General features: G+C 43.1%; 1 protein-coding gene across 3 annotated transcripts in view; it reads left to right on the forward strand.

The window, feature by feature from the left end:
* The first annotated feature begins 2,103 nt into the window (after positions 1–2,103).
* Positions 2,104–15,571, forward strand: part of UBR3 (ubiquitin protein ligase E3 component n-recognin 3) — a 260,446-nt gene continuing 246,978 nt past the window's right edge. For 2 of the 3 annotated variants that reach the window (XM_026454176.1, XM_026454177.1), the window contains exon 1: positions 2,185–2,729. In XM_026454176.1, the coding sequence (XP_026309961.1) occupies positions 2,185–2,729 (545 nt within the window). Of the gene's footprint in view, positions 2,730–15,571 lie in introns of all 3 variants that reach the window. The other variant, XM_026454174.1, reaches the window with a different exon arrangement.

Raw genomic sequence — 15,571 nt, forward strand, 5'->3', positions numbered from 1 at the left:
GCAATTCTCACAGAAGTGGTGATGTCAAAGAAACCCAAAGAAGAGATAGTGGAGGGGCCTGGCGCGGCGGCTCACGCCTGTAATCCTAGCACTTTGGGAGGCTGAGGCAGGCGAATCACGAGGTCAGGAGATCGAGACTATCCTGGCTAACATGGTGAAACCCTGTCTCTACTAAATACAAAAAAATTAGCCGGGCGTGGTGGCGGGCTCCTGTAGTCCCAGCTACTCGGGAGGTTGAGACAGGAGAATGGCGTGAACCCGGGAGGCGGAGCTTGCAGTGAGCCGAGATCGTGCCCCTGCACTCCAGCCTGGGCAACAGAGCGGGACTCCGTCCCAGAAAAAAAAAAAAGGAGTGGAAATGAAAGAATAGGTAGTGGTGTCAAATACTGGAAAGAGATCGAGCTTCATAAATTAGGAGCAGAAATCAAGTTGCAGCAGATTGTGGAGCGAATGGAAGTTTAGAAAGAAGAAAGAGTAAATATGAACAATTAAACGTGGCCCCAGACGCGGTGGTCACTCCTGTAATCCCAGCATTTTGGAAGGCCTAGATGGGCGGATCGCTTGAGACCGGAGTTTGAGACCAGCCTGGGCAACTTAAGGAGACCTTGTACTAAAAATACAAAAATTAGCTGGGTGTGATGGCGCGAGCCTGTGGTCCCAGCTGCTCCGGCGGCTGGGGTGGGAAAATCGCCTGAACCCGGGATGCAAAGCTTCCAGTGATCTGAAATTGCACCACTGCACTCCAGCCTGGTCGACAGTGAGACCCTGTCTCAAAAAAAAAAAAAAAAAAAAAAGAAAAAAGAAAAAAAGAAAAAGAAAAAGAAAAGAGAAAAGTGGCCTACGAAAAGAAGAGAATGGTTGATGCTTAGTAATGGGGGAAGCTTTATTGTTTTTTCAATTATTTTTAAGACAGGAGGAGACAAATTCTGACAAGCATTGAGCTAGTAGAAAGAGAGGTGTTAAAAATACAAGAGGATATTGGATAGAGTTGGGATCCTGAGAAGGCAGGATCCAGTGGTTAAGTAAAAGGATTGCAGGACTGTGTTTAAGCCTGTGGATGGACACCTCTTTGCATTATTAAAGGAAGAAGGAAAAGAGTGAATGGATGATGACGAAGTAGAGAAATGTCTGAGGCTGCTACTTCCTAGGAATGGTAGAATTCAAAGTTTTCTGTTATGAGAATCGAATGAGTTAAAGCATACAAAGTTTTAGCATGTAAAGTTAATACATAAAGTTTTATTTAGTTTATAATTTAGTGATTCATAAAATTATTGGGCAAATTTAACTTATCACTGTTATATGATGATCGTGACATACTTAACTAATGTAGAAGACCAGGACTGTAAAATAACCTGTCTTAATTATGTTTCATTCATTTCAAACACACGGTTATGGATTGGAAACACCTCTGTTCTTCTTTGATGTTGTTATTGTTTTTTGAGACGGAGTTTCGCTTTGTCTCCCAGGCTGGAGTGCAGTGACGTGATCTTGGCTGACTACAACCTCTGTCTCCTGGATTCAAGGGGTTCTCCTACCTCAGCCTCCCGAGTGGCTGGTATTACAGGCGTGCGCCACCACGCCCAGCTAATTTTTGTATTTTCAGTAGAGACAGGGTTTCACCATGTCAGCCAGGCTCATCTCAAACTCCTGACCTCAAGTAATCCACCTGCCTCGGTCTCCCAAAGTGCTGGGATTACAGGTGTGAGCCACTGCGCCCGACCTTCTGTTTTTCTTTGGATTGCTCTTCCTACAGTTTTTGTTTTCCTTAAGTTGGGGGTCTCACTCTGTCGCCTGCTGGACTTTGATAACAATAGGAATGTACATCTTAAAATGCAGATGCCTAAAGTACATCTGAAAGATGATGTGAATAATTCCTGTAGTCTATGCAAATAAAGAAATAATTGCCCTTATTAAAGACTTCCTATAAGGTGAGTCCTTTATTTCAGTAGCTCTTAACTTAGAAAGTTGGGAGCCTAGCTTGGTCCAGAGGCACCCAGGCGGGAGGGCGGGGAGAAGGCTCTGCAGCCCGAGGGGGCGTGTGCAGGGGCGGGGCTGCGGGCGGAGGAACGCGGACGCTCCGGGTATCGCGAGAGTTGGGCGGGCCGAGCAGTCGCAGCAGTCTATTCCCTCACTCTCCCTGGAGGAGCCGCTGGCCCTGGACTCTCCAAATTCTGAGCTCTCATCATGGCGGCGGCGGCCGCGGCGGCCGTCGGGGGCCAGCAGCCGTCACAGCCCGAGCTGCCCGCGTCGGGGCTGGCCCTAGACAAGGCGGCCACCGCCGCGCACCTCAAGGCGGCCCTCAGCCGGCCGGACAACCGCGCAGGTGCTGAGGAGCTGCAGGCGCTGCTGGAGCGGGTGCTGAGCGCCGAGCGGCCGCTGGCCGCGGCTGCTGGCGGCGAGGACGCGGCGGCGGCCGGAGGCGGGGGCGGTCCGGGGGCCGCCGAGGAGGAGGCCTTGGAGTGGTGTAAGTGCCTTCTGGCGGGCGGCGGCGGCTACGACGAGTTCTGCGCGGCGGTGCGGGCCTACGATCCCGCGGCGCTCTGCGGCCTGGTCTGGACAGCCAACTTCGTGGCCTACCGCTGCCGGACGTGCGGCATCTCGCCCTGCATGTCACTGTGCGCCGAGTGCTTCCACCAGGGCGACCACACTGGACACGACTTCAACATGTTCCGTAGCCAGGCCGGGGGCGCCTGCGACTGTGGGGACAGCAACGTGATGCGGGAGAGCGGGTGAGTGGAGCCATCCCCGCGGGCGAGGCGACCCTGGGCCAGGGACGTCGCGGGAGGGCCTGGAGCGGGGCACCGGGAGCCCACTCTTGAGCTGTCAAGGGGAGGGTGCGGGGGAGGGTGCAGCCACAGGGGGATGGAGGTGACTGAGCTGTCAGCGGTGGAAAGGGGGTGGGGAGCAGAAAGCAGGGAGAGGAGAGCGTAGAGCATGTTTAGGAAACCGGGCTGCGAATTATGGGGAAGCCAGGGTGGGTAAATGATTGCGAGAAAAGAGCCAGTGTATGGGTTAGGAGGGGAGTGAGGGGAAAAGGATTTTTGAGGAAGCTCGTGTCGAGCTGTCAAGTGTGTACTTGTTGGGAAAGGCTATAAAGCCTGGTTCTTGGGAAGAGACTTAGGTTGTGATTTGGATTGGCTGGAAGGGGTTGTTATTAGGGACTGTATTGGCTCGCGGGATGATGAGAGCTGGAGAGGTGGTCTTGTACGTGCAGGGAAGGACGCTTGAGGAAAAGGTCTTCTGAACTGCCAGTGTGTCTGTCAGTATGAGAGAAGGAGCTCTTGAGGATTGAGGGAGGAGGGAAGGGGAGGGGCCTGCATGAAAAGTGACTGTTGAGCTGTCAGTGGAGTATTTGGTATGCTGGGATGACATTTAGAATTGGGCTACTGAGCAGTCCGTTACAGAATACCCGCCGTACCAGGAGAACAAACAAAATACTGAGCGAACTAGGAATCAAGTGTTAGGTCTTCTCCAGTTAAGGGCACTTTATTCACTCACTGATATGTGAACATCTAAGAGGAGACAACAAATGCCCTTTTGACAGGAGCGATACATCAGATGTTGGGACTTATGAGAGAAGACATTTCAGAGTTTGCAGTGAGTTACAGAGAGTTAGTACATGTAGAGTCTTGGCTTGGAACGTGATGTCAATGTCAGGGACAGTCTGAGAAAAAAGGAAAAAGTGAAAGGCGCGATTTTGGATGGGCAGTAGTTGAAAGAATATTAGCAACTACTAGTTGCTAGCAGTTATTAAACTTCTTCAATTTTCAGGTCTTAGGATTAACGACAGAGTACAATCTTTTTATAAATGGTCACCTTTTTTTTGGGAGTACTTGTAAGGTTACTGTTACTCCAAAATGTTTGTACCTACTATGTGCAAGCAAGGCTTCTTGGATATTAAAAATGAATGAAACATTGACCAACTCCTTACTCTACTTGCACTGGAGTAGAAAGTAATAAATTCCTTAAACAATAACTTGATAACTAGAGGAGGGAGAGGAGGTTTCTGTCCAGAGGGAGTAAGAAAAAGTCTTCAGAAAGAAAGTATTTTGATTTTGCTGATAATAATAATTGCAGCTAACATTTGAGTTTTTATTTATTTATTTATTTATTTATTTATTTATTTTTTAAGATGGAGTTTCGCTCTTGTTGCCCAGGCTGGAATGCAATGGCGCGATCTCGGCCCACCGCAGCCTCCGCCCCTTGGGTTCAAGCGATTCTCCTGCCTCAGCCTCCCAAGTAGCTGGGATTACAGTCATGCACCACCACTCCCGGCTAATTTTGTATTTTTTTTTTAGTAGAGACAGGGTTTCTCCATGTCGGTCAGGCTAGTCCGGAACTCCCGACCTCAGGTGATCTGCCTGCCTTGGCCTCCCAAGTGCTGGGATTACAGGCATGAGCCACTGCGCCTGGCCAACATTTGAGTTCTTGAACTGTATCTCTGACACTTTAAAAGTACTTTTTAAAATTTTATATTTGAATAAGTAAAATATATAGCTAATAAAGCAGATACACACACACACACACACAGTTGGAAATTTTTCTCCCGTCTAGTCTTCCATCTGTCCAGTTCCTTCCTGGTTAGTTTCTCTTAGTGCAGAACAAGCAAGGATGTTTCCTAGTTTTTCAGTCTCTTTTTGTGCAAAGGGTTGCATACTTTCCACTGTTCTACATCTTGCATTTTTTAGTTATCTTAGATGTATTTTTCTTATAAAAAAATCAGTGTCGTCATTCAATTTTTTTTAAAAAAACTGCTGCATAGTGTTCCATGTTTTGAATTTGCCATTCTTTTTTTAATTTCTTTTTTAATTTTAATTTTGTGTGTGTGTGAATTTGCCATTCTTGATTTAATGTCTCTTCATGGGCATTTGACTTTCCAGTATAAAATTAAAAAGTGGTATTATCTGTCTTTTCTCACCTAGTCAAGAGGGTCAGTGGGATAAATTCTCAAACGTGTGTTTTCCAAATTGCCCTCCCTAAGGCTTAGTACTAATTACTGTATGAGACTGCCTGTTTTCCAACAGCCTCATCAACAGAGTAGTGGTGAAATTTTGGACTTTTATCTATCTGTTTAGTTAAAAGTGGCCAAATTCTAGCTGTTTTACGTGATTTAACTTATTTATTCTTTGACTCTGAGATTGTTACTTTTGTTGTTTTCATTGTACAGAAGAGGGAAGTAGGGCAGAGTTAAAAAAAAAAAACTTGCTTAAGATTACACTGGCAGTAAGCTAGGCATGCTGGCTCCAGGGCTCCAGAGCGGGACTAGTCAACCGTTTCTCCTTACTGCCTCTACTAAATAGCATTCTTACTGGTTTTTCTTTTTCAATTCTACGTTTTATCTTTTTTTTTTTTTTTTACTTAATATGTTATTCTTATTTGGGCCTTTGTTTCTTTCTTTTTAAACTTTTTTGTTTGTTTTTGTTTTAAAGAAGCACATCAAAACAGGAGTTGGAGCAATCCTTTACTGATAGTTAGACATTTTTATTTCTTGGACTGGGTTAGCATTTAGGAAAGCCTCCAGAGAACCTGAAGGTAGGAAATGACATTGATTCTTTCCTGACTTTTGGAATACAGTGGTAATTATCAGATTGTTGAGGATGAGATGCAAGTCTGATTGCTTGTGATGCTTCAGTGTACTACCAGAAATATGTCAGTGAGTTTCTTTGAAGGTATTCATACAGTTTTAGGGTATCCAGGCTATAGATAGTCAACATCCTAACCTCATGGTATTTGCTTTTACTGGTGTCTCATAGGTAAGTAGTATTTTCCCAGTCTGGCAACCCTCTATGAGTTGATACATAATATTTAAAGATTTATTATTATCTCTGTCTGAAACCAGAACTATTGCCTATATGTGTCAGCAGTTGCCATGTCCAGTTTCATAAAGGGCAAGATTGAACAATAAACAGTATTGTGGCCTTGTGATTATTCTGAATTTTTTATAACTGCTTGGATTGGATAGAGTAATTTTTCTGGGCTATACAACTAATTTACTGCCTCAAGAGAAATAGGTGATGTCGACTAGCTTTGCAACCTAAAAGACTGCCTGTGGAACCTTTTTAGAACTGGAAATCATCAACAGCTTATAACAGTGTTCTCATGGGCAAAGCTGGACTACCCTGGCATGAACAGAATGTTTGAACTTTTCTAAGTTTTTGATATTTTCAAAACCCGTTTAGGTTGCCAAAGATTGAATGTGTGTTGATTTTGGGGTTTTTATTCTAACTGCCATAAAAGTTTGTAAATTTCATGGTCAGTCACTTTTAGAGGAAGGATTCCTTTTTTTCTGCTGTATTTGTGCTCTTAGTAAATGAGAACACATCTTGCTGTGCCATAATCCTTTTCACAAGTGTCTGACTGTTGCCTGTAGGATGTTCAGTGATTGGAGATGGAGAAGGATCTTGAATCCATCACAGCTGTATTTATATTTAATTTTCAAATTAGCAATTATAGAACTATGGGGAGGATTTAGTTATTTTTGACTGAGTAGTATTGATATAGTCAATGTGGCAGTATTAGCAGATATACAAACCAAAGGAAGAAAACAATTGAGGATTCATTTGTGGGATGAGATCACAAAGGCTATGGAAACTGTGTACTAATAACTGTACATGGCGGGGCGCGGTGGCTCACACCTGCAATCCCACACTTTGGGAGGCCAAGGTGGGCGAATCACGAGGTCAGGAGATCGAGACCATCCTGGCTAACATGGCGAAACCCTGTCTCTACTAAAAATACAAAAAATTAGCTGGGCGTGGTGGTGGGTGCTTGTAGTCCCAGCTATTTGGGAGGCTGAGGCAGGAGAATGGCATGAACCTTAGAGGTGGAGCTTGGAGTGAGCTGAGATCTTGCCACTGCACTCCAGCCTGGGCGACAGAGTAAGACTCCGTCTCAGGAAAAAAAACAAAACAGAACAGCTGTATGCGTAACTACAGTTTTGCCACGAGTGAGTAAATGCAATGCGGTCATTGTCAGAAATGCTTCATGGGGGCTGGGTGCGGTGGCCCACACCTGTAATCCCAGCAATTTGGGAGGCCGAGGTGGGCAGATCACCTTAAGTTGGGAGTTCAAGACCAGCCTGACCAACATGGAGAAACCCCATCTCTACTAAAAATGCAAAATTATCTGGGCGTGGTGGCACATGCCTGTAATCCCAGCTACTCCAGAGGCTGAGACAGGAGAATTGCTTGAGCTCGGGAGGCAGAGGTTACAGTGAGCCAAGATCATGCCATTGTATTCCAGCCTGAGCAACAAGAGTGAAACTCCATCTGGAAAAAAAAAATGCTTTATGGGTGGATTAACTCAAAACAAAATGAAACAAAACAAAATAGCCTGTAATGGAAAGTCTAAAATACACTTTGTTCCTCAGTGTATGGTATATATAGGAGACTGGTTCCAGAATATCCACCTCCCACCCATTCTCCAGGGTATACTGAAATCCTGCTTGTAAGAAAAGTCTACCCTTCATGTATGTGAGTGTCAGATCCCATGAATTCTGTATTTTCGATCCATGTTTGGTTTAAAAATCCTTGTATAAGTGGAACCCTTGCTGTTCAAACTAGTGTTGTTTCAAGGGTCAACTGTAATGTCTGACTGGCTGGTTTTGGGCTCTGATGGGATACTAACCGGAAACTGGGATTTTAAACATTTAGTTCTCAAATTTTGGTGCAGAAAACGAGGAGTTTCATGTTCTGTCCTATATTACAGATATTTTTGTCTCCTTACTTGTTCTTTCTCACGTATTCTAAGCTCCTTAAAAGATAAGGACCTCATTTTGCTATTAGCCAGAGGCCAGCACAGTCTCTTGTACTTAGTAGGTGTCAGTAATTTTGAATTAAATTGGATAAAAAAGTGGCTGCTATACTCAAAAAGTTGCTGTCAGATTACATTGCTTTAGTTATTCATGAGGTCGTATTGATTATTAAATCCATAGCAGCTTTTTTCAGAGTGCTTTCATTTTTTTAAATTTCGGAAGTAATACACATTGATTATAACATAAAAATAAGTGGATAAAGTAAAAAGTAAAGATGCCTTTCTCCATCCTACCCCTCAGTAAGAAGTTTCCCTTTCTTTTTTTTTTTTTGAGACGGAGTCTCGCTCTGTCACCCCAGATCTCAGCTCACTGCAAGCTCCGCCTCCCGGGTTTACGCCATTCTCCTGCTTCAGCCTCCGGAGTGGCTGGGACTACAGGTGCCCGCCACGTCGCCCAGCTAGTTTTTTGTATTTTTTAGTAGAGACGGGGTTTCACCATGTTAGCCAGGATGGTCTCGATCTCCTGACCTTGTGATCCGCCCGTCTCGGCCTCCCAAAGTGCTGGGATTACAGGCTTGAGCCACTGCGCCCGGCCGAAATTTCCCTTTCTTTTGAGCTTACTTATGTATTTAAAAGACATTAGTTATAATTTATCCAGCATTTCTAGTTTTTTTTTTTTTAGAGACAGGTTCTCGCAGTGTCTCCCAGGCTTGAGTGCAGTGGTGTGACATCACAGCTCACTGCAGTGTCTACCTCCCAGGCTCAAGTGATTTCCCACCTCACCCTCCCAAGTAGTTGGGACTATAGGGACACACCGCTACACCCAGCTACATTTTTTTTTGTATTTTTGGTAGAGATGATATTTCACCACGTTGGCCAGGCTGGTCTTGAACTCCTGGCTTCAAGCAGTCCATCTGCCTCAGCCTCCCAAAGGGCTGGGATTATAGGCATGGGCCAGAGTGTGGTGCCTGGCCTGTGTTGTGGGAGATTTTAGGTTTTTTGATCTGTGGTAGCCAGAAATTGAACCATGTGAATGTCTGGTTGAATAGTGTTACCCTCTTTAGTATCTTGCTTTTTTCCCCCTTAACATATTTATGGACACTATCTCGAAAGTTGAACTGCTTCATTTTTGAAGTTAAATAGTATTTCATTGTATTTCCATGTTTTTGTAATGTACTGTGATTTTTGCAGTCATTTCCCTACTGATAGACATTTAAATTGTTTCCAGACTTGGGCTGTTGTAAACATTGTTGCAGCAAGTATTCTTGTATACGCTTCTTCATATGTGTGTGAGCTTATGTATGAGGATAAATTCCTAGAAGTTATATCTTGGTTGAAGGAAATGTGCAAATTCAACTTTGATAGAACCCTCCAAAGAAATTAATTTACATTCCTGCCAACAATGTATGAAACAGTTTGTTTCCCCATATCCTGGCAGTATATATGGTGGTATCAATGTTTCTGATCTTTGCTGCTCTCATAAGGAAAAGTGACATCTTGTATCTTTTTTTTTTTTTGGAGACAGAGTCTCGCTCTGTCACCCAGGCTGGAGTATGGTGGCCTGATCTCGGCTCTCTGCAAGCTCCGCCTCCTGGGTTCACGCCATTCTCCTGCTTCAGCCTCCCGACTGGCTGGGACTACAGACGACTGCCACCGTGCCCGGCTAATTTTTTTGTATTTTTAGTAGAGACGGGGTTCACGGTTGTCTCAATCTCCTGACCTCGTTATCCGCCCACCTCGGCCTCCCAAAATGCTGGGATTACAGGCATGAGACACCATGCCTGGCCTCTTGTTTCATTTGTTATCTCCCTGTCCCACTGCTCTTTCTTCCCAGCCAGGACTATTTTGAAGCAAATATCAGATGCCTTATAATTTAATTTAAAAATATTTGAGTATGCATCTGAGTAAAGAGATGTGAACTCTAAAACATAACTCAAGTGTCCATCAGCAGAGGAATGGATACACAATATGTGGAGTATCCATACAATGGAATATTTAGCCTTAAAAACTATAAAATTCTGACATGTTAGAATGTTACAATGTAGATAAACCTTGGAGACTTTATGCCAAATGAAATAAGCCCATCACAAAAGAACAGATACTTCTCTTTATATGAAGTGCCAGGAATAGTCAAATTCATATAGACAGAAAGCAGAATAGTGATTATCAGAGGCCAAGGGAAGGGGAGATTGGGGAGTTATTTATTTATTTATGTATTTATTTTTTTGCTACTCATTCTGGCATTTATTATTTTTTTGAGTCTCACTCTGTTGCCCAGGCTGGAGTGCAGTGGCACGATCTAGGCTCACTGCAAGCTCTACCTCCTGAGTTCACGCCATTCTCCTGCCTCAGCCTCCCTAATAACTGGGACTACAGGTGCCCGCCACCACGCCCAGCTAATTTTTTGTATTTTTAGTAGAGACGGGGTTTCACCACGTTAGCCCGGATGGTCTCGATCTCCTGACCTCGTGATCTGCCCGCCTCGGCCTCCCAAAGTGCTGGGATTACAACCGTGAGCCACCATGCCCAGTCTGGGGAATTATTTATTTATTTATTTATTTTTAACAGATACAGAGTTTCAGTTTGGGAAGATGAAAACGTCCTTGAGATCGATGGTTGTGATGGTTGCAAAACAATGTGAATGTGCTTAATGCCACTAAACTGTACATTTAAGATGGTTTTAAATGGTAAATTTTATGTTATTTATATTTTACCACAATTAAAAAATAATGTCAGGCATAGTGACTCGCACCTATAGTCCCAGCTATTCCCAAGGCTGAGATGGGAGTATTGCTTGAGCCTGGGAGTAAGAGGCTGCAGTGCATTATGATCAGACCTGTAAATAGTCACTGCACTCCAGCCTCAGCAACATGAAGAGACCTCATCTCTTGAAAACAACGCAAAAAACAAACAAAAAACTCCCCCAAAACCACAATACCAATACTACACCTAAAATATTCATAATTGTTTTTTTTGTTTGTTTGCTCATTTTGAGATGGAGTCTCACTCTGTCACCAGGCTGGAGTGCAGTGGCACGATCTCGGCTCACTGCAACCTCCGCCTCTTGGGTTCAAGCGATTCTCCTGCCTCAGCCTCCTGAGTAGCTGGAACTACAGGCGCATGCCACCACGCCTGGCTGATTTTTTGTATTTTTAGTAGACGTGGGGTTTCACCATATTGGTCAGGCTGGTCTCGAATTGCTGACCTCAGGCAATCCACCTGCCATAGCCTCCCAAAGTACTGGGATTGCAGGTGTGAGCCACCACACCTGGCCTAATTTTTTAATCATTATAAAACTCAGTTAAAACTATTTTCAATTATGAAACAATTTGAATTTACAGCAAATTACAAAAGTAATATAACAGATACCTTTGTACTTACCATTGAGATGAATAGATGTTAACCTTTTGCCATGTTTGCTATAGAGCTGCTTTTGATCAAAACACCAAAGAAAGGTCAACCCACCTCTCCTTTCCTTTCTCTTTCCCTCTCCAGAAGTTACCATTTTCTTCAAATTCCTGGGCCATATATATACATATATATGTATATATATGTATATATATATACACATATATACATATATATGCATATGTATATATATGTATATATGTGTGTATATATGTATATGTGTGTGTGTGTGTGTGTATATATATATATTTTGAGATGGAGATTCACTCTGTCCCCCAGGCTGAAGTGTAGTGGTGCGATCTCGACTCACTGCAACCTCTGCCTCCTGAATTCAAGCAATTCTTCTGCCTCAGCCTCCTGAGTAGCTGGGATTACAGGGGGCTGCCACCATGCCCAGCTAATTTTTGTATTTTTAGTAGAGACGGCGTTTTACCATATTGGCCAGGCTGGTCTCGAACTCCTGACCTCAGGTGATCTTCCCGCCTCAGCCTCCCAGAGTGCTGGGATTACAGGCATGGGCTACCATGCCTGGCCTCACCAGGAATTTGAGGTCTTGTTTTTCTGCTTATCGAAACTTGGTATTAATGAGACACATAAATGTGGACACAGGGAGGGGAGCAGCACACACTGGGGCCTGTTGGGTGGAGGACAGGGAGAGGGAGAGCATCAGAAAAAATAGCTAATGCATGCTGGGCTTCATACCTAGGTGACGGGTTGATAGGTGCACCAAACCACCATGGCAGACATTTACCTATGGAACCTGTACATCCTGCACATGTACTTCAGAACTTAAAACAAAAAAACCCCCCAAAACACTTGGTGTTATATATATAAATTTATAATATTTTACCAATCTACTGGATACAGACATCTTTTTAAAGTTTATATTTTCTTGAGTAGTGAAGTTGAACATCTTTGCCATTTGGACATCTTCGCTGGTGAACTGCTGGTTTATATTGCCTGTTTTGTTTGTTTTTCTGTTTTATTGAGTTTTAAGAATGCTGTACGTACTCTAGATGCTGATCCTTGGTTGTATAAATACCTGATTTCATCTTCTAGTTTGTGTCTTTTTACCTTGAAATACGTAATTTTGTTGTAAACAATTTTAAATTAAAAATGTAGTTTTTCTTCTGAAGTTTGTATTATTTTTATTTTGTTAAAGAAATCTTCTTCACTCTGGTTTTAAAAAATGCTTATATGTTTTCTACTAAAAGATTTAAGGTTTTTCATCATACACTTAGGTCTTTTGTCCATCTGGAATTTATTTTTACATGTAGTATGAGATTGAGGTCTGTATTAGTCTGTTTTCACACTGCTATAAAGAACTGCCCAGCTGGGCGTGTTGGCTCACGCCTGTAATTCCAGCACTTTGGGAATCCGAGGCAGGTGGATCACCTGAGGTTGGGAGTTCGAGACCAGCCTGACCAACATGGAGAAACCCTGTCTCTCCTAAAAATACAAAATTAGCCAGGCGTGGTAGCACATGGCTGTAATCCCAGCTACTTGGGAGGCTGAGGCAAGAGAATCGCTTGAACCCGGGAGGCAGAAGTTGCGGTGAGCTGAGATCACGCTATTGCACTCCAGTCTGGGCAACAAGAGGGAAACTCCGTCTCAAAAAAAAAAAAAAAAAAAAAAAAGAATTGCTGGAGACTGGGTGATTTATAAAGGAAAGAGGTTTAATTGACTCATAGTTCAGCATGGCTGGGGAGGCCTCAGGAAACTTGTAATCGTGGTGGGAGGCACCTTATCACAGCTGCAGGAGGGAGAAGAAGCAAGCAGGGGAAATGCCAGATGCTTATAAAACCATCACATCTCGTGAGAACTCACTATCATGAGAACAACATAGGGCAAACCATCCCCATGATCCAGTTACCTCCACCTCATCCTGCTCTTGACACATGGGGATTATGAGGATTACAATTCAGGATGAGATTTTGGGTGCGGACACAGCCAAACCATATCATTAGATCTAATTTTATCTTTTTCAATATGAGGATTCACTTATTGAACATTTTTTTCCTCCGTTGATCTATAGTGTCACCTCTATCACATACCAAACCTCCTATGTGTGTCCTAAGCTCTCTATTGTATTGATATGTCTCTTGTAGCAATACCATACTACTATTTTAGAACATTAAAATGTATTTTGATATGGCAGGATTTCTGTATTATTACTCTTCAAAAGGATTTTTGGCTGTTCTTGGTCCCTGTTTTCATTTGAATTTCAGGAGCTTGTCAAGTTCTTTGGAAAACTTCTGTTAAGATGTTGACTGGCATCACATTAAATATGAGGAGGTTGCAGAAAGATACATGTTCAAGTATATTCATTGTAACACTGAAACAGGGAAAAATGGAAACAATGAGATTAGTTAACTGTAGTTTAATCATTCAGTGGAATACTTTATGGTAGAATACATAAATTGCCATCCATCTTAGGCTGTGCTGATATTATACCAGAATGAGTAATTTAGAACAGAAATTTATTTCTTCCAGTCTGGAGGCTGGGAAGTCCAAGATTAAGGCTTTGTATGTGTGTGTGTGTGTGTCTGGTGACCAATAAGAAGGTGAGGCCTTCTTATTGCATCCTCACATGGCAGAAGCTGGGAAGAGGGCAAATGGGGCCTAAGCTAGTTCCCTCCAGCACTTGCTTAAGTTAGAGCCCTAATGGACTTAATCACATCCCCAAAGACTTCTGTCTCTTAATACCACCACAATGGAGATTAAGTTTCAATGTGAATTTTGGAGGGGACACACATTCAGACTGTGGTGCTCTGCCTCTGCCCCTTGCCCGCACAAAGTTTACACACATACAAATACATTCATTCCATTCCAGTAGCCCCAGAAGTCTTAACTTGTTCTAGCACCAGCTCAGAAGTCTAAAGTTGAGAGTCTTATCTAGATATCATTTCAATCAGATATGGTGAGACTCAAAGATATGCTTCATCCTGTGGCAGATTTCTCTCTAGCTGTGAACCTGTGAAGTCAAACAAGTTACCTGCTTTCAAAATACAGTGTCTACACTGTTGGTGGGAATGTAAATTATTAATAGTATAGCCACTGTGGAGAACAGTATGGAGGTTCCTCAGAAAACTAAAAATAGATTACCATAGTAGTAATTCCACTACTGGGTATATATCAAAAAAAAAAAAAAAAAAAAAAAGGAAATCAGTATATGAAAAAGAGACATGAAGTTCCATGTTTATTGCAGGACTATTCAGAGTAGCCAAAATATGGAATCAACTTAAATGCCCACCAGTGGAAGAATGGATAAAGAAAATGTGGTATATATGAACAATGGAATATTATTCAGCCATAAAAATTATGAAATCTTGTCATTTGTAGCAACGTGGGTGGGACTGGAGGTTATTATGTTAAGTGAAATAAGCCAAGGGCAGAAAGACAAATGTCACATGTTTTCACTCACGTGTGGGAGCTAAAAAAGTGGATCTTATGAAGTTAGTAGATTGGTGGTTACCAGAGGGAAGGGTAGAAAGGAGAAGGGGGATAAAGACAAGTTAATTAGTGGGTACTTACACGTGGTTTGATGGAAGAAATAAGACCTAATGTTATATAGATCAGTAGGGTAACTAGTTTACAATAATCCATTGTAAATTACAAAATAGCTAGAAGAGAAGAATTTGAATGGCTGTAGCATAGAAAGACAAATATTTAAGGTGGTGGTATTCCAAGTACATTGATTTGATTTTTACAAATTATATGAATGTATTACGTTATTACATGTACTCAGAAACTATGTACATCTATTATGCATCAGATAAAACACACACACACACTAACACACATATATTGCAATGGTGAGAGAGGCAAGCACAGATGTTTTCATTAGGAAGGGAGGAATAGGCAAGAAGAGAGGAGTGACAGATCCCAAGTAATTGCAAAACTCAGTAAGGCAAACAACATTAAATCCTAAGGCTTGAGAATAATTGTCTTGCTTTCTGGACACACTGTGTTGGGGGTTGGGTCCCCAAGGTGTAAGAATTAAAGAAAGAGGAAAGAAACACGAAAGGTGGCTTGCCGGTCAAGACTGATTTATTTTAGAGAAAACAAACCTGACGGGAGGGAGCCTTCTGGCCAAGTTAGGCCCACTGTCTTACAGACTAAGAGTTTTTTTTTTTTATGAGACGGAGTCTGGCTCTGTCACCCAGGCTGGAGTGCAGTGGCCGGATCTCAGCTCGCTGCAAGCTCCTCCTCTCGGGTTTACGCCATTCTCCTGCCTCAGCCTCTGGAGTAGCTGGGACTACAGGCGCCCACCACCTCGCCCGGCTAGTTTTTTGTATTTTTTAGTAGAGACGGGGTTTCACCGTGTTAGCCAGGATGGTCTCGATCTCCTGACCTCGTGATCCGCCCGTCTCGGCCTCCCAAAGTGCTGGGATTACAGGCTTGAGCCACC

The sequence above is a fragment of the Piliocolobus tephrosceles genome, chromosome 11, assembly GCF_002776525.5.
Source record: "Piliocolobus tephrosceles isolate RC106 chromosome 11, ASM277652v3, whole genome shotgun sequence".
NCBI classification, from domain to species: Eukaryota; Metazoa; Chordata; class Mammalia; order Primates; family Cercopithecidae; genus Piliocolobus; species Piliocolobus tephrosceles.